The following is a 19114-nucleotide window of genomic DNA, read 5'->3' as shown; positions in this document are numbered from 1 at the left end:
GACATTGAAATAAATATGGTCACTGCTAAAGAGTCTCTCTTTTATTGAAAATGCCATTCATAACACTTGACAGCACGACTGCACAGTGAGAGACTGCATGATTAGAATAGCAATGTACTTTCAGTTGTCTATTACACACACCCATCAATTTAAATCTGTAATAGTTTAAACTAAAACTTTATTAGCGTAGATAAACTTGGCTTACAACACAACACTTAGAAGTAACGGAAGATATCAGACTTTTCAATGGTTCAAGTAAGAGTGTTCACAAAGCCTGTCCCCACAGTTTATCAGCAACTTTATCCCATATGTTAACCATATTTATAAATGATTGCTGCTGCAGTTATATATATTAAATAGGAGATCTGGCTAGCTGTGCGGCTTAATGTTATCTATCCGTTTGTTTAGAATGACCCAACAAGAGGATCCTGAGGTACTGCTTTCCTTCGGGATGGTCATCCCATACTGTCCTGTTGATATATTACTTGTGTTACATTAAAGTAATACTGCACCCCCCCCCCTCCCCCTTCATCTTTTCATTTAAGTGTTAACGTATGCATGTATGATAATGCAGTTTGGCACTGAAACACAAAAAAACAAAAACAAATGTCCAATGTTTTTATAATGAGAACACTGTGCAAGCAGGAGGCCAAATGCACATGAAATGCTACACTTGAAATTTTTGTCTGAATGAGTGTTTTTTGAGGATGGGGGGGGATTTAAAATTGTGTTTTTTCTTCCATGCATCTACCTGACTGTACACTTGGAAAGAAGTGAACATAACCGCTTGCGTTTTCCCTCTATTGGCCAGTGTTCTATGGTTGAATACAACTTCATAACAGCAGCTTCAAATAGACATTATCTTATGTCGGTTTCACCTTAGCTTTCAAATTTGGCTGATACACTTTATGGATTTAAAAAATAAAGATGCTCTGGGTTCTGGGTTTTCACCTAGTCTTGAGTCAATGAGTTTACAAGTACAAGGAAATGGGTCAATTGATAACCATGAATAATATGACATAGATATGGCTGACAGAGATGGGGTCGAAAAATGCTGGCGTACTCCTTTAAATTAGAGATTCCCAATTCCAGTCCTGGGGACCCCATACTATGCACTTTTTTGTAGGTGCATACTACCCCCCCCCCCTCCCTCCCAAGACTGACTCTGGAAAGCACCACTTTGAAATGCAAATCGTGGCTATGACTGGTTGGGAGTGTCCTATTAAAGCCCTGGTGGCACCTCTAACCCAGAATGTGTGAGCATTTCTCCATCCCACAGCGCAAAAGCAGGGCAGACTGGTGTGCGGAACTGTGTCTTTATTGTGTGGACAACCTTGGCTGTCTGGATGTCCACTAGGCTGAGCTTGCCTGCCTCAAAGTCCAGAAGCAGCCCAACTCGATCAGGCTTTCCTACCAATGTTACGGGCACCAGCTTATTGGTGGTCATGGCGTACCATTTCCTCTGCACATAGGAAAAGACCCAAGAGGAGGAGTTTGTACCAATGCACTCATCACGTGATGTTGCTACTTCGGCAACTCCCACACGAAACTCATGGGACTTCTTGACTGTAACCTCCCAGTAATGACGCCCAGATTCGACTTGGCTGTCAGCAAGGACCACAGCCCATTCACGGAAGCGAAGAGGGGAGTCCTGCACGTGGCTGGGGTCCAGGCCCAGGATGCGGTAGATCACACCGGTGTCTTTCTTGAAGAGGTCAAGGCTGCTGTGAGCCGTCCGCTCGTCCAGCTTAAACTGCAGCTCTGAAAGAAAAAGACAGACTCATATTACAGTAGATGTTACCAAAGTCAGTCTTGGGGACCCCTTGCTCTAACACACCCAATCCAGCACTTGACGCACCTGTAACCCATTGAAGCCCACACTTGGGCCCTCCCTTTGTCTAACTTAAATATTTAGATATTAGTTTTACAGCAGTTACCTAATAGTCTTTAGTTTTTGAGTTGAATCAGCTGTGTTAAATGACTATGAATACTCCCATTTCCATTCAAATATCATGCAAATGTTAAGTGGCTTTTTTGAAAAGTCATTAAAAGAAAATGCAAATTAATCAGTTTACTGAAAAAGGTAATTGAGAGCACCACCTAACCCCTTTAAAAATTCACAACAGCAAACACCACGGTTCTGAGAGGACAGAGTGCCAAACATGACTTCCATTTTTGTCATACCATCACTTGCTTAAATCCAGTCACTGGTCACCCCAGCAGAGGCCTCTAAACTATTAGGCTACATGGCTACCAACATGTGCAGCTGGCAGAAGGCAGTTTTCTTTTACAGACTTTAGAATTTTACTTAAAAGTAGGACAGAATAAAAAACCCAGCTTTGCAACTTGCCAACTTTGTGTTTTTCCATGTACATAAAAAAATGGAATATGTGGTAATGTTTCTCAATCCAGACTTGTTCTTGCTCTAACACACCCGATCAGCAAATTAACAACCCCCTCCTGAGTTGAAGTGGGTGTTCCAGCAGTTAAAACACTAGAATGTGCTGGGGAGGAGTTCATCAGGACTAAGACTGGGAATTTCTAGGCTTAAAAACGTCTAAGAGGATGATTAGCTCCACTAATTAATGATCATGCTTTAATGAATAAATATTACAAGGTTATCACACTACCCTTCTTTGATATGTATTCTGTTGCGTGTAAGCCTTTCAGTTTCCAATTACTGAGAAAAAGGAGGCATAATAAGGGGACACCAGTTATAAAAAGAACACTGCCAAACTGCCACCAGATGACTAAGGTCAAACTGGGGAAAGGGCTCCAGGTTAAAGTCTTACGTTGAATCTGACCTTCAAAACTGTTTGCATCCCCCAACAGTGGTCACTAGGTCACTGTAACAAAGGTGACCACCATTTTCCCTGCTTTATTATTAATTACGTAATCTGTTTAATAAGGAGATACCAACCACCATATGCCAATATGCCAATACGTTAGCTTATAGTCAGTCAAAGTCTTGTTTGACCGTAAATCAGTTACACATATGCAATCCTTAGTGACCTTGCCACGACAAACTAACGAAATCGTGAAAAATCGAACTTCGTGTTTAATAAATCCACAGTGGTTGAGGGTCGGTTCACACAGGGAACGTTAAAAAGGGGGACACATGACCTCAAGCTCCCAAAGGACCTCCTGCAACATCACTCGCAGCATTATTTTTACTCACGGTTTTGCGTGCTGGTGGTGATAAACCATCTACGGGAAAACGGGGCAGTCCCTGGATGAGAAGCGAGCAGCACCGCGCCAGCACTCCGGCTTGCTAAACGGCCACACAACAACATGCGGGTGGGCAGCGCCATGTTTCAGCAGAGAAGCCATGAGCTTCCTGCCTTCAAGCGATGCTCGACGCGCGCATGCATCACCCAGTTGAACCGGCTCGAATCGACTCGCCGAACCAACTGACGTTTGTGTGTTTTACGTTTCGTCGCGGTCATGCAAACAATTCGTATCTTCAAAATGGCAACTTTACAGGATAAAAAAAGCATCTTGTTAATGTAAAACAGTTTTTATCCCTGGTCAATTTTATTGAACCCTTCAACATGAAATTGACACAGTATTAAATACAATAGTCAGATTTAAATTATGTCAAAAAGTCAAAAGCGGGAGAAGCGTTTTACTTTTTCCATTGTGAAGGCGTTTTTGGAGTACAACAGTTTTTGGATATTTGATTTAATATCCAGTTATTCATCATTTATTTTCTAATACAGATGAATCGGTTCGTAAACGCGTTGAGCTTCAAATCACTGCTGCCTTCGCGTTCATGATTCCACCGGGTTGCTGCCACCTGCAGTCTGATATATGCAAAACCCTTACCCAAGTTTTTTTTTTTTTCACATGCACACAATATTCATAACAGCTCTTGTAATACATAATAAATAACTTTATTAATTGTTCATTAACAAAAGTAGGCAATAAATACAATTTATTTTGGATATACTGGATGGGTAAACAGTGAATATAAATGTCTAAATTGCAAAATTAATAAACAAAACAAAACAAAAACAACACTTGGGCCAGGGATTAGTTAAACATTAACGAGTTGATTGCTTTGCTTGGCACATTTTTTAGTCAACCAGACAATTCACCACAAAAGTACTGTCTGAACTACATCTATGAAAATAAGATTAAAAAACAATAAAGGACAATTAACTTTAGTTCTCGTCAACTTCTAATACTATAATTTTGTGTGCTAGAGGGTAGATTTGTGATATTAGAATAACAGGAAGTACAGGGCAAATTAAAGTATCTGCAATACAAAAACTGTGACTAAAAACCTCAATGTCACACTAATTAAATCCCTTGGATTCTCCATCTACTCAGCATTGGACACATATAGGACTTTTCATCTCCTTGTAAACAGTCCAAAATCAGAGCAGTTTCACATTATCAATAAATGTTTTCTGCAGGACTAGAAAATGCCTGCATTGGCTCATGAGCAGAATAAAAAAGGAATTAATTAGATAATGAACATGATTCTAGATGGCTGATCAGTGTAACAGGCAAACACAGGCATGTGCTGATTATGTGAGAGTCACAGTATGATATGCATTGTGATTAAATATATGCTATTTGTGACTGCACTACTTGTGGAGTAGCAAGACCTTACCAGACTGAATCAATCCAAACTTGGGCCGAACTGGCATATTACAATTATCAGGAAAGGTAAGTGTTCTGTATTTCTTGTTGTGTCGGAGTGTTTTTTTTAACTACAGTACTATAATACTATAGTGTTTAATGTACATCCTGAATTGTTGGTGGACATCGCACGAACAGGAAACATGACTTGCTTTCAGTTAAACAGGTGTGTATGGTTATTATTGGGTTAACTAATCCAGCACCGCATTATAAAAATACCTCTTATATTTCTGTAACATGTCACTGCAGTAGAAAGCTGTAATGACTAACAATTTAACATACAAGACATTGCCCTTGTGATAAAAGTAGCTCTGATGCAATGAAACATACACATTAGAAATTCAGTTTTTTATCTGTAAAGAAAAAAGACTAAAGGCCTTTTCCTAGTCATATCAAAGCCTCGTCCCCAAATTGTTGATTGCTCGAGGAAGAATGACTTGGCTTTCAAACTGTGTCGAGAGCTCTTTTGTACTAGTTAAAAAACAAAGTAACGTCATAACAGAGTACTCAGTATATGTGCCACAAAGTCTGCACTGATGATATACTGATGATCAGTAGTGTGGATAAAGTCTTTTCAGGACTGGTTAGAGATTTTGGTGTCCGGTCCAGTGTATCAGGAATTCACAGTGATGTCATGTAGACCTAGGCCTGCTCCCAAAGCAGGTCTAAATCATGAATCAGTCGGTTTATTACTTGCCTTCTTTCCAGCCAACCTCTCAGTCTGCTTGAGAGTCATATAATAAGGCGGTACACAACCCAGAGGCCAAAGGTCACCCAGTGACTGATCCAGCTCAACTCTGTCCATTTATGAATAGTATGACCACCCAGGACATCCTATGGAACAAATCATAAAATAATAGTTAATGTAAGTGTTATATATCTGTTGTGGTTTCTCACTGATGCTGTATGTGATAACAAAAAACAGAAACATGAATTTATTTACAAATATTCTACAAATAAATGTATAAAATGTTCTAAATTAAAAACTTTTTTTTTTACCTCATTTGAATCTATATCATCCATGCTGGAGCCAAAGACTGAGCCCAGGTAGGTTAGGTGGACCAGTGCCAGCACACTAAAGCTTCCATTTATAAAATACACCCAAAATGCCTAGAAAAGACAACACAAACAGCAATCTATTACCAAAGGTGTAAAATGTACCATAAGTACATTTCCAAATGTGCGTTCAGCTACTTTAAGTTACACCGATATACCCAGATAGCTTATGTAGTCCCTGGAGAAAAGTACTGCCAATAGAATAAGACTCTCTGGAGCAATAAACATAAACCCCTTAGCACCATGCCTAATGCCAGGCGTGGGCTAGAGTGGTATAAAGCCCCCTGGCATTAAGCTGTGGAGCAGTGGAACTGTGTTCTCTGGAATGATGGTGCTCTATCCAATGCCTTTGAGATGAGTTGGGGGTGAGGTCGGGTGGTGATCATTCAACATCCCAACCTCACTAACACTCTAATAACGGCAACGAGGTAAATATGTGTTTTCTGCTTTTTTTCATGATGCTGAAAAATAAATAACCTATACTTAAAAGGCTGTTAGAACTGGCTTTTAGAACTAGTTTTTAGTTAATTCCTGTAGAAATATTTCTTAATGTAACCAAATTAATATGTGCTCATTCTTAGATTTAACTCGATTAATAAATTACTTGTATTATGCATTATTTACATGCAGTATAAGGACAGACAATACTATGGACAAACTAGGAGTAACGAAGAGCAGGAATCTTTGGATTAAATTCCATATTTAAACACGCTGGTAAGCTTTTTAATGTAAGTATCAGCACTGTACGACTGATGTTTAAAGTGTTGAATGCACAAATGATCTCACTCTTTTGTTTTGGTGTTTGCAGTGTGGTGGGCATCTCTTAGAGAGGACACATGCGTTAAAGATGGTGGCCAGTCTTTTCCTTAAAACTGCAACAGAGATTAACAGTGCAACCTATTACAATCACACATACTCAATACTGCAGAAAATCTATTTGAACCAGACAAACTACAACTGGCATATCATAGACATCCATCTGTAAAAGTTCATAATTAAATACACTGTAGATACTGACCATGCTCGATATATGTCATGAAGCCAAGAGTCACAAGCACAGCTCCAATGTGGAAGCTTAATCCCTGAAGGAATTACATTAAAAAACAGCAGCAGAGAAACTGGACATTAGGAATGTGTCAATGTTGTGGTTCCATGATGAAAAGAGACTTGACAGGTACACTCACATGCAGTAAAGTGCTGGCTGTATAGGTGATGAGGATAGCCTGAAAAGTACCAAGTTTCAGAGCCTTCTTGAACACATCTGAAAATGCAGTAAAACAGAGTATTATAATTTGTGGACTGCGAATAAATATCACATTGCAATTAAAAGAGTGACCATTTTTACACAGAATGCTCAGAAAGCTGTTAGGTCCGATTTGACCTAAAAAGTCAGTTTTACAACTTCACAAAAGCGAAATATTCTAAAATAAGTAAAGGACATTGGGATAGATCATGTTTTTTTGTGTAATACAGCATTGTTTTATTATCTGAAGTGATATTAAATAAAATATTATAACAAAATGAAGTACGATTACTCTAAATATCATGTTATTTTTGGTTGTGGAAAAAGAAAACTCACAAAAAAGAAAAAACAATGACAGGCAGACCTTTGTACCAAGCTTGGACATCTTTAGCCCAGTGTGAGCTGCTTTTGGAAATGTGACAGATGTGACAAAACAGATAACTTATCCTTTTGATGTTTATTTACCTCTTTCTACAGCCAATGAGTGTTTTCCATTTCTGCAATTTCATCTACATTACCTTAGTTATAACATGAGTCTCTTTTATTTTCTCAATATGTAATGCATGTAATATAACAAAGCTGAACTTTTTGTTTTTGTTGATTTTGTAACTTTCAGAAACTATCATTGTAAAGGCGAAAACATGTTTTATCGTTTCACACGAACACAATCTGTGTACATCTTTTATATGATAAAAACATGTTAGTATTGCAGTTTGTAAAGGCGAATCAATTTTATTATGTGCAGCGTGTGCAGTCGATCTAAATGTTGCCGACAAAATGGCTAAAAGGGGGACTACGGAAATAGGTTAGAAGATTCTAGTAAAAAGTGCACAACTGATTCGTCAGTTGCAAGAGACAACAATAATCAGTTATGTGAGTTCATGGTTCTGCTTTAAACAAGCAACAAGACAAGAAAAAGTCAAAACAAGAAAAAGTCACCACTAACAAAAGCTTACAGGTATTGAGCCAGCGAGACATAGGCTGGTTCCAAGAAGTTACAACCTCCACCATTGACCTCGGAAACTCAACACTGAGAGGTTTAGCCACTGCTAGATCCCTGCAGGAATAGTAGCAGAATGGGTAAGGGGCTTCAAAAGTTAAACCTGTGCATTAATGTACAGCAAAAAATATGATGTGTTTGTACAAACCACTTGAGGTGATCCTTTTCTTCTGTGAAGCCAGCACCTGCCAATGTAGTGGTGGTTTCACTAAAGTAACTAACAAAGTAGTTACTAAAATGGAAGGACATGGTGTTTTCATAGGCCAGCAACCACCTGACAGAAAGAATGTTATTGTAGATGTTACTGTAGACTTGGACCAAAGAACAGATTTTCACATTTTATTCACCTCTTTGCAAGGAAAAAGGAAATAAATCTCAGTGAAAGAAGGCGTGTTTACCTTCCAATAGAGCCTCTGAGCAGTAAACAAGTGAATAGAAATGAGATGAATTATTAGTGACAAAGAAACATTCTGCAAAAACTGTCAATGAAAAAACATAAGATACAGGAGATAAAATACTGCATTTGTTATGGAAAATAGCAAAAGCCTGTTAATTTTTGGTCAATTTGTCAGATTATGCTACATAAATGCTTGACAACGTTTATTTGTATATGCTTTTTAAAACACAACATTGATTCTAATAGGTATATTATAATAAACTTGGTGAAAGTGGTAGAAAAGGGTAGCAAAGCACACAACATTTACCTGATCTTTCGCCTCTTCTTACTGGGAGAGACAATAAAAATGATATAAAATCTTTTAAAAGAAACCAAATTTGAGAAAAGAAACCAAATACAACACTCTCATAATAAATACTAAATACTATATACTATATGTAGGAGCTGATCATCGCAGACATCCCCCCTTTCCCCCTCCTCAAATCTAAAATATACTGATATAGGAACATATCAGTCCCTTACCTGTGGAGTAGTTTGTCTCCTAATATTGGAATATAGTAAGGGAAGAGATAGGGAGCCACACAGTTGGAGACAATCAGGCAGAATTGACTCTTTGTCCAGCTGCAGATCACCTTCACAAACCAGGACATACTCTGTGGAAAACAACAGCCTTTATCTTTAAGAACTTGGCATCACTTTCTAGCTTGCTATTTCTGGTAACTGTTATAATAGGCCTTTCAAGTGATTTTGTGACTCACAAGTTTCCGGCTTTCTACCGCTTCTCTGTAGCTGTTGAAGCTGATCCAAGGGCCAAATATGACCGTCCCCACAAAGTAAATATAACCCATAAACTCCACCGGGGAAGGTACACTCTCCACCGTGCCTTTGTCCAAGTCAAAGGCAAGAGAAATTGCCTTCATGGCAACTACCATCTGTGAACCTTGGTAGATATGACATTAATACTTAGGATTTTTATAGGTTTAGAATTGTTTCTATTATTTATTGCTATTAATTGCTATTATTTACTAAAGCTAGCAATCTGTAACAAGGAATGCTGCTATTGTGAACAGTCACTCAACAGAACACAAAAATAATTGTTATTTAGCAATAGAAATATCTCATTCACTTTTTAGTCTGACCTCTCATTTTGTGCCAACTATTGGTGTCCATCATATGCAGTTCCCTGAAAAACAAAACAAAAGTACTCTTTTGGTTACGTTTTTATACAGGGAACAAAATCTAAAGTAACAAAATCTTTAAGCGCTGATCACTACATAGTTATTTCTTAATATTATGACCACCTACCCAATAGTGGGAATTACCACCCTAGATGACACTAGTGAGAGGTTGTACCATGGACTGTATTAGGTGATAAAAGATGTTCATTATTAAGGTTAACTGGTCGTTCCCCTTTGGCATCAATGGCCAATGAGGCTCCACTGTTGGGAGGCACTTAAGAAGTGTGCAAGAAGTTATTCTTTTTATACCTTTACTACGGTGTCTTAAACATTAGTTAGTGGTTTCCGAAATGCTACCCCCCTTTGCTCACTGTCACAGTCATAATATTATGACCACCCCTGGTTTGGAATAAATTCAGCCCAAGACATCACAGCTGACATGTGACAAGGTTTGCTGCACATCTAAATAAGCAAGCACACCAGTCAGTTGTAGCAGAGTGCAAAAATTACAAAACGGCAAATGATGCTATTTGACTTATGTGCAAAAAGGGACTACACTAGGATTCTGGGTGAAGGATGGTAGTATTTCAGAAACACTAACTTGCAAGAGATGTTCTAGCTCCAACATAGTGAATGTGTAATGAGAATGAACTTCCTCCCAACGGCATAACAGTGGTGCCCCACGGGACATTGATGCCAGAGAGAAATAATGACTCCTGCTAGTGGTACAGAGCAATCGTCACGCCACAGCGAACCACTTAACCTCCATTATGAACACTTTCCATCACCTAGTACAGTCAATGCCACAAGAGCTTGCTAGTGTCATCCTAGCCAAGGGTGGTTATTCCCCCTATTAGTGTGATGTTATTAATATTCTGATATGACTGTGTATATTTAAAAAAAATTACATTACATTAGGTTTGTTTATTTTGTAGTCTATGTGTGAAAACAGAGTTGTGGTTTACACAACTCTACTGGCTAGCCTAATGCAGAATACATTAAGCAACCCCCCCTCCCCCTTTAATCTTGAGTAGTCTCTGTTATTAACATGATCTTTCTTGCGTCGCATCTATTTTGATATGGAAAGCATACATTTAAGCTTTCGTTTGAACAAGTAAATGTAAAAACACACTTCAAACAAATAAATGAATCAATAACAAACTGTTAGCGTTATGAAATACGTTATTAAAATGCATCCAACAATAAAGGCAGCAACATAAAGTGATAAACCTAATCAACTTGAATATGAAAATAAAGGTTAAGGTGTGTACACTGCACAGCGAAATGTGTCTTCTGCATTTAACCCATCTGTGGTAGTAAAAAACACACTAACACACACTAGTGAACTAGGGGCAGTGAGTACACACACACCCAGAGCGGTGGGCAGCCAACTCCAGCTCCCGGGGAGCAGAGAGGGTAAAGGGCCTTGCTCAAGGGCCCAACAGTGGCAGCTTGCCGAGCCCGGGTATCGAACCCACAACCCTGTTATCGATAGCCCAGCGCTCTAACCGCTGAGCCACCCCTGCCCCTATGAATGCATGTAGTGAATGTTTATGAGGAAGATTATTAACAAATACAAACTTTACACTTGATACTGTACATTTTTAAAAACAGAAGTGTATGTATAGACAGTTTTGTGCTTACCCAAGTAATAGATAAATGAGGACAGTGATGGAGAGGAAGGGGCCACGGCTGCTGGAGTGCCGGCACAAGAAGAGGATGAGGTAGCAGAGAAGGCTGAGCAACACCACCCACACCATGTGAAGCTCAAAGAACAGGTAGAGTGTGTAAAAGCCACCAGCAATTGTACTCAAATGCTTAATGTAGGAGGGCAGCCAGCCTATAAATGAGAGAAAGACAGCGAGACAGAGAGAGACTGAGAAACATATTCTGAAAAAACAAAAGGAGCTGATTATTATTATTATTCAACATGAAGGCCTCACAGTTCCTGTCCATCATGTCACCACCTCCACACTCCATACCACTCCATTAAATTAAATTACTGCATCTTATTACAAGCATTATTATGATAATGACTTTGCTTATTTAGGGATGTAACAATACAGTCTATCTAATACATCTATGGTTCAAGGGGTTAACAAAATGATGACTGTATCCATGTTGTTGCTTTATACACTGAAACTAGAGCTGGGAGGCCATGCACACTAGGTTTGTGTACTGTGATATTACAATGTTTTAATCCCATTCGATTATTATTATAATTGTTGTTATTACAGTTATGGTTGACATTGTTGACAATGTTGAACTGAACTAAAAGAGAGAGACATAGAAACACTGAGACAAAAATGAAAAGACACAGTCTTGAATAAACCAAACTAAACAAAGAAGAAAGACTCGCTGTTATTCTTAATGACTAAATCAGCAGCTTAATACATTACACACATTTTACACAATGTCAGAATGCAGTAGCCAAAATAAAGCCCCTGAAGCCTTAAAATCTTACCAATTCTCCACAGCAGTCTGCACAGTAAGCAGATGAGCAACAGCTGCCACACTTGCTCCAGACCCTGTTGGGCAGTTGGAAGCAGACAGCCAGAGGGTAGCTCCTGAAAAAACTCCTGACGACTCAGAGCCCCCATTGCTGTCCTTTTTTAAGTAAGGAGAGAAACATGAAAGCTATTTTATTCCATTTGCCATAAAAATGAATGGGTTTAGGCATGTGCTGCAAATCTGCAGTTTACTTATTTGAGCTGAGTGGCATCTAAAACGACCGACCTTAGCTTTTGATAAAAATTAGTGTATGATTAAAATAGGACATACATGGGCCCACATTTCCACCGGCGACATCAGAGGATTGGACAAGTAGCTTTAATGCTCCCTCCCACAGATGGGCTACGGTTTAAATAATATACCCCTGCACCGCAATACAGACTGGACTTAGTTTTCGGCGAGTATTGGTTTTAACATATGATTATCAATGCAAAGTCTTAAAATAGTAATAAATGACAGAACTACATAACGAGTAACCGTCTATCGTCTAATGTTAGTTATAACGGAAGGTGGCATCCCAGGGATTAGCTAGCATTTGTCATCGCTGGTAGCTCTGTGAACAGAAATTGTGGATGCCAAATGCACCAGCCTACATTTTTTATAAGTGTGTCATATTTCGCTTACCTTTATCTAGAATTACTGAAAGTGAGGGCGGATCGTAATCGTTAATCGTAACGTGGTTAGTTTCGTGTACCGTCCGGCTCCACAGTCGGTGCTGATGCTGCCCTGATGTGGCTGATTCCCATTGATTCGCTCAGCTGCTGGGGGAAGAGATGGCTTTGCCAGTCTGACACAAAATCACGGAGAGAAAACAACTGTCCAATCATCTTCACAGCTCTGGGTGGTTGAACCAATCCGGTTGGACGATAAACGTAAATAGAAAAGTCCTGTCCAATGTGTTCGTGTGTGCGCGCGCGCGCGCGCGCGTGTCTGCTGGCGTGTGTAGAAACATACGCGCAATATCTTTGGTTGGATTTGCTTTATTCGGGATTTATTCTGTAGGATTTTCTACTCAACAGTTATTTGCAAAACAATATATAGAAACACAGTGTGGTTCTTATTAAAACTCGCATTACGAATGTATTTAAACAAAATATTAATTTCACTAAGAAGGTCATTGGTATCACATCAGTCGCTAAATTATCGATGTCGAGCATTTTTAGAAGCCTTAATCCTTCCCTCAATGTAATAAATTGTTCCAATAGTTTGGAGAGGATGTTTTAGTTAAACTGAAGGGGAATTATTATTAAATCGAGGGAACTATTTATTAAATTGAAGAAAATATTTATTAAATCGAGGAAATGTCTCCAAATATTGTTTACTTTAGGGGCTGCATACTTTACTGACAGTTTGTCTTACTTCATTTATGTCCAGGCGAATTTTACATCGCAGAAAGGGGACTTTTATTATATCTTAAATTAGAAGGAGCTGAACTGGTGCTGCAGCTCATCGCGGAAGGGGAGAGAGAGATCCATTGACATTGGATATGTGATATTTGTGGGTTGTTCGTAATTAGTTTAACCCGTTCAGATTTACTACCATTCAAGAGTTTGTCTGTGTGTGGTTTGGAAAATAAATTCTAGCTACATGCTGATATATTCAGTACGCAGGTGGCGGTAACGTAGTGCTACCGTCTAGCTAAGTTAATGTTATCTATACCAAAACCTTAGTACAACATTACCAGAACTAAGCGGAATTATCATTATCAGTATCTCGAGTTCCTTATCCGTATTATCTCACAAACGTCGAACTGCCTTGTTAGCGCGTTAGCTAAACAGACATGATGGCACTTTTCCTCTCAAATCAAACCAATTCAACGTTGTGGAAGCTGAAGCCTTTGGCGTTGAGTACTTCTACGCGATCAGCGCTAACTTTAACTGCAAATCAGCGCAAATACAGCAGTAAAGCTGGGGCAGACTCTGAATACTTGCACAGAAGTATCGTTCCAACTATGCACTACCAGAAGAGTTTGCCGAGGTAAGTCAGAGTTGTTTCTGCTACATGGGGCTTCAACGAGCATTGCATACAAGCTACTGTATTAACCAACCTTCAGAGCAGCAAATTATATGGTGTCAGCTGCTCAGTTTCTGTGTTGCTTTATAATTAAGAATAAAAGTACTGGCTACTCAAAATACAACATACTCATTCATTTACATATAGTACATTTAAATGGTGACGGTCATTTGTAAAAAATGTGGGTGAAAGGGCACAAGGTAAAATGATTTCATGAGGGGAGGGGGTGTGTTACATAAAAATAGGTCCCCGTTGCCATTTGTTCAGATTCTGTCGTGGGTATTTTATGAAAGATAATAAATATAAACAGCTACAGTCCTGTAACATGATGCAACTAAACTTTATGTGTATTTTCCACGGTCAGGCTACCAGTGCCAAAACTGGAGGACACAATACGGAGATACCTGGCAGCTCAACGGCCCCTTTTAAATAATGAACAGTACAGGTAGCTAATCGACTAGCAGGTCTTCATATTGATATTCTTTATCACCTGAATGAATGGAAACCGATATTAAAATGCTGTATGTGCATATTTATGTGTACAGTAATACAGAGAAGCTGGCTCATGATTTTCAGAATGGCACTGGCAAGCAGTTACATGAAGAACTTGTCGCTCAAGATAAAAGCAACAAGCACACCAGCTATATTTCAGGTAAGAAAGCACAAGACCTCTTAAAATGTACACTATTGCCGTTATTCAGACTAAGTGATATTTTTAAAATATTGTGATGAAATTACATGACAAAATGTTTCATCGCGTATTGTGTATTTTAGAGGCTTTTAAAACAGCAATGAATGTGCTTAGTTAAAAAGCGAGCAATAAATATTCCTGTTTAATTGCATTAAAGCTCAGAGCTGAGTAATATATTACATATAATTATAGGGACTAATATGCCCCTCTTCTCCACAGATTAAAAATTCAAATCAAACTAAGTAAAGAACACGTTATAAGCATTAGGGTATTTGCATACATTTTGTTTTTATGTTGTTGAAATTGTAACACTTTTTTTATTTACACAGTCCACTTTATTTCAGGGCACCATAATGCTTGGGACATTTGGCTTCACAGGTGTTGATGATTACTTATGTGTGTTCTATTGCTTCTGAAGTGCAGGCATTAAATACCTAGACTTGCTTCTAGGTTTTCAAAAACCTTTGGAGTCTGTAGTTGCCATTGTTCAACATGAGGATGTACCAGTGAACGTCATATAATGTATTATGAGACTGAAAAATAAGAATAAAACCACTAGTCATAGGTCAAACCTTGGGATTACCAAAATATGTAATATGCAATATAATTTAAGAAGAAAAAATACACTGGTATGATCCAGTAATTGCAAAGGGACCGTAGGTCAAGGAAGACCTGCACTGTTGATTGCATTAAAATCTTCACTAATCTGAGTGATTGTAAGAGCAAAGTGTGGAGACAAAAAAGAAAGACTCACAATCCAATGTATACCACCTCATGGTGGTGGAGTATCACGGCTTGGGCATGTATGTCTGCCACACTTCCACTCATTGATAATGTAAATGCTAAAGGCAGTATCACAAGGAATTCTGCGGTAAGTAGTGTCCTCTTGTCTGCTCACATTCCAGTAATCATTTAGCAGCGCTTCCTCCTGCAGCAAGATAATAATCCCAAACATACTGCTAAGGCAACATGGGTGTGAAAAAAGGATTGGAATTAAAAATTAATTAGAGCATGCGTTCCATATGCTGAAGAGAAAACAAAGATTAAAAACAAGCAAGAGCTGAAGATGGTTACATTAGAGGTTTGGCAAAGCATCACCAGAGAAGATGCTCAGCACTTGGGGATGTCTGTGAATCACAGACTTCAAGCAGTCATTGCATCAAAGAGAGACGCAGCAAATTGCATAAAACATGACTGCTTTAATGTACCCATCATTGCTATGTCCCAAACATTATTGTGGCCTGGAATGAACGGGGCTGGGAAAGAGTGCTGTAATTTCAATATACTGAAACTGAAATATTTGCAAATACCCTTATTTATGTCTTGAATGTGCTAAAATCACATCTGAGTGGTTTGATTTGAAATTGTAAACTGTGGAGCAGAGGGGCACATCAAGGTAAAATGTGGGTTTTTTTCTTTTAAACATTATTGAGGGCACTGTATGTACACAAGGCACGTATTCCGACACACTATAGAAAAATGTTTTGTATAGAAACACTGGTACAAACTCTCATGGGAAGAAATATTTGGTGTGGTCCCAGAGGATTGTTAAGGCATTAATATTATGTGAGGACTGAGTGTGCGTTGTATTTTTACAAACTTTTCTCTCTTTTTTCCAGCTCCGTGGTTTGACATGTACCTGTCTGCCCGTGAATCAGTGGTCTTAAACTTTAACCCCTTCATGTCCTTTAATCCTGACCCCAAACCTGAGTACAATGATCAGCTTATTCGGGCCACTAACATGGTGTGCTCAGCAGTACGGTTCATGAAGACTCTCCGTGCTGGTCTACTTGAACCAGAGGTGTTCCACCTGAACCCAGCTAAGAGTAATACCGATTCCTTCAAGAAATTCATTCGATGGGTACCATCATCCATCTCCTGGTTTGGAGCCTACATGGTGAATGCGTATCCCCTGGACATGTCTCAGTACTTCCGTCTCTTTAACTCCACACGCATTCCTAAACTCAAGCATGATGAGCTCCACACAGACCAGAAAGGCCGGCACCTTCTTGTCATGAGAAAAGGCAACATGTATGTCTTTGATGCAGTGGATAGGGATGGTAACCTGGTGAGGCCAGAGGAGATCCTGTCACACCTGAAGTACATCCTGGCTGACTCCACACCGGCTCCTAAATTTCCTCTTGGCGTTTTAACGAGTGAGAACAGGGACATTTGGGCGGGACTTCGAGAGAAGCTTCTAGAGGCAGGGAATGGGGAGGCTCTAGGATTAGTAGACAATGCTTTGTTCTGCCTGTGTCTTGATGAGGAGGAGCTACGCGACAACATACATGTCTCCCACAACATGCTTCACGGGGACGGCTGCAACCGCTGGTATGATAAATCCTTCAGTGTCATCCTGGCCAAGGATGGGCAGGCAGCTATCAATTTTGAACACTCTTGGGGAGACGGTGTGGCTGTCCTCCGTTTCCAGAATGAAGTCTTCAAAGACACCACGGAAAAGCCACTGGTTGGGCCTGCCACCCAGCCGGCTGGCGTAGACTCCTCTTCTGCTGTGCGAAGACTGGAGTTCAAGCTGAGCACTGATCTGCAGCAGGGTATAACAAAAGCCAAAGAGAACTTCCATGCTGCCGTCTCTAAGCTCACCATTGATGCCATGCAATTCAAACAAGGTGGAAAAGACCAGCTAAAGAAGGTGAAGCTCAGCCCTGATGCCATAGCACAGCTGGCTTTTCAGATGGGATTCCTGCGTCAGTATGGGCAGACCGTGGCTACGTACGAGTCCTGCAGCACTGCAGCCTTCAAACATGGCCGCACCGAGACCATCCGTCCAGCCAGCATTCACACACAGCGCTGTGCCCAAGCCTTTGTTCAACAGCCAGAGCAGCACAGTGTGGAGCAGCTTCAGGGCCTGCTGGATGCATGCTCCAAATATCACGGCCAGCTTACCAAAGAGGCAGCCATGGGTGAGTGTCATATTTTGATTCAATGACAGCTTGTACACATCAGGTAAAGGGGGCAGTAAATTTTTTTTTTTTTAACTAGAATTCCTTTAAAATGTTTAAGTGTGTAAGGAACATACAGTATATGCTTCACAAAGTTTTTTTTTTATGCTCGTTACTTTCTCCTTTGTCTCTTTGACCAGGACAAGGATTTGACAGGCATCTTTTTGCTTTGCGCTACCTGGCTAATTCGAAAGGGATGGCACTGCCAAGTCTGTACCAGGACCCAGCGTATGCAGCCATAAACCACAACATCCTCTCTACTAGCACTCTCACTAGCCCTGCTGTCAGTCTGGGTGGCTTTGCTCCTGTAGTTCCTGATGGATTTGGAGTAGGCTATGGTGTCCATGACGATTGGATCGGATGCAATGTGTCCAGCTATCCAGACAGGAATGTCCATGAATTCCTTAAATGTGTCCACAAATCCTTGGAGGACATTTTTACTGTTATTGAAGGAAAACCACTTAAACGCAGTTAAATGTTCTTGGGGGTAGAAATTCTTACTAAGACAACAAAGTGCATTTAAGGCTTCATTAAAAGACCTCATGTTAATGTGACAATGTCAAATGCCTTTGATATAGTAGTTTACTGTTATAGGTTTACTGTGTAATTGCTCTAGATGCATTACATTATGTTAGTAGACAATGTTATCAGTTTAAAGCTACAGTTCTTTGCTTTAGTCTTGTGGACCTTTCAAGTATTTCCTGTGCCAATATATCAGATCTAAGTCATTATATACTGTATAATGTGCAAGTCCGATAAGAGCTTAGATGTGCAGGCAATACTTGGAAACATGCAGGACTAGGGATAACCTCAGATTTAAGTAAAATAATTTAAGACTATGAATGAGCACACTGGTATTTGTCTAGAATAATTCAGTACATATGCTACGGAAGGTTATAATGTAGACTTTGAGTCTAATTGATGATGGTATTTTATGAAGTTCCATAAGGATGGTCTAAAGAATGACAGCTTTGTGCACATTTTGTATATCTAGTTCACCAACTGCAGTTAATCCAAGTTAACCGCCTTAAACACATACCGGTTTGTTGTTTGATTTGTAATTGATATGGAATGTGAATTTTTAGATCATGCAAAATGAATCCCTGCTTAACTGTCAGACTAGGGTGTATAATGTCTATTTACAAATCTCAGCAGTTTATCTGAATTTGATTGGCAGCTTAGATGATGGTGCTAAATTAGTTAATCTTTAGCCTTTTATGTGAGCAGCATCTTTAACGGTGCCTTCAAGGCAGCAGAAACAGTGCGATTGTTGGATCACTGCTATGCCCTATGTAATGTCCTTAAAAGACTGATTTTACCTTGCACTGAAATTGTGAGGATCCGGTCTACAGTGCATTTGGTGAATGACTGTACAAATAAACCTCAAATATATATATGTGGTTCTTTTGTAGTGG

At 39.5% G+C, this 19114-nt stretch overlaps 3 protein-coding genes across 3 annotated transcripts; 1 reads left to right on the top strand and 2 right to left on the bottom strand.

Moving 5' to 3' along the window:
• Positions 1 to 26: 26 nt before the first annotated feature.
• spryd4 (SPRY domain containing 4) lies at positions 27 to 3392 on the bottom strand. Its single transcript, XM_072681702.1, has 2 exons — positions 3179 to 3392; positions 27 to 1761 (listed from the first exon to the last, which is right to left on the bottom strand). The coding sequence occupies exons 1-2, from the start codon at positions 3309 to 3311 to the stop codon at positions 1223 to 1225; spliced, it is 672 nt and encodes a 223-aa protein (XP_072537803.1). The 5' UTR covers positions 3312 to 3392; the 3' UTR covers positions 27 to 1222.
• A 328-nt stretch (positions 3393 to 3720) lies between these two features.
• Positions 3721 to 12804, bottom strand: porcn (porcupine O-acyltransferase). The gene is made up of 15 exons (XM_072680888.1): positions 12657 to 12804; positions 11986 to 12128; positions 11166 to 11361; positions 9483 to 9526; positions 9102 to 9283; positions 8866 to 8996; positions 8651 to 8671; positions 8345 to 8359; positions 8095 to 8220; positions 7903 to 8003; positions 6888 to 6964; positions 6722 to 6785; positions 6490 to 6575; positions 5647 to 5757; positions 3721 to 5481 (listed from the first exon to the last, which is right to left on the bottom strand). Exons 2-15 carry the CDS (start codon positions 12119 to 12121, stop codon positions 5380 to 5382), a joined length of 1392 nt encoding a protein of 463 aa, XP_072536989.1. The 5' UTR covers positions 12122 to 12128; positions 12657 to 12804; the 3' UTR covers positions 3721 to 5379.
• A 663-nt stretch (positions 12805 to 13467) lies between these two features.
• Positions 13468 to 19091, top strand: cpt2 (carnitine palmitoyltransferase 2). Its single transcript, XM_072681698.1, has 5 exons — positions 13468 to 14009; positions 14410 to 14490; positions 14591 to 14697; positions 16356 to 17660; positions 17840 to 19091. Exons 1-5 carry the CDS (start codon positions 13813 to 13815, stop codon positions 18172 to 18174), a joined length of 2025 nt encoding a protein of 674 aa, XP_072537799.1. The 5' UTR covers positions 13468 to 13812; the 3' UTR covers positions 18175 to 19091.
• The last annotated feature ends 23 nt before the right edge of the window (positions 19092 to 19114 follow it).

Source organism: Salminus brasiliensis, chromosome 6 (assembly GCF_030463535.1).
Source record: "Salminus brasiliensis chromosome 6, fSalBra1.hap2, whole genome shotgun sequence".
Classification (NCBI taxonomy): domain Eukaryota; kingdom Metazoa; phylum Chordata; class Actinopteri; order Characiformes; family Bryconidae; genus Salminus; species Salminus brasiliensis.
This window is presented reverse-complemented; position numbering and strand designations above follow the sequence as displayed.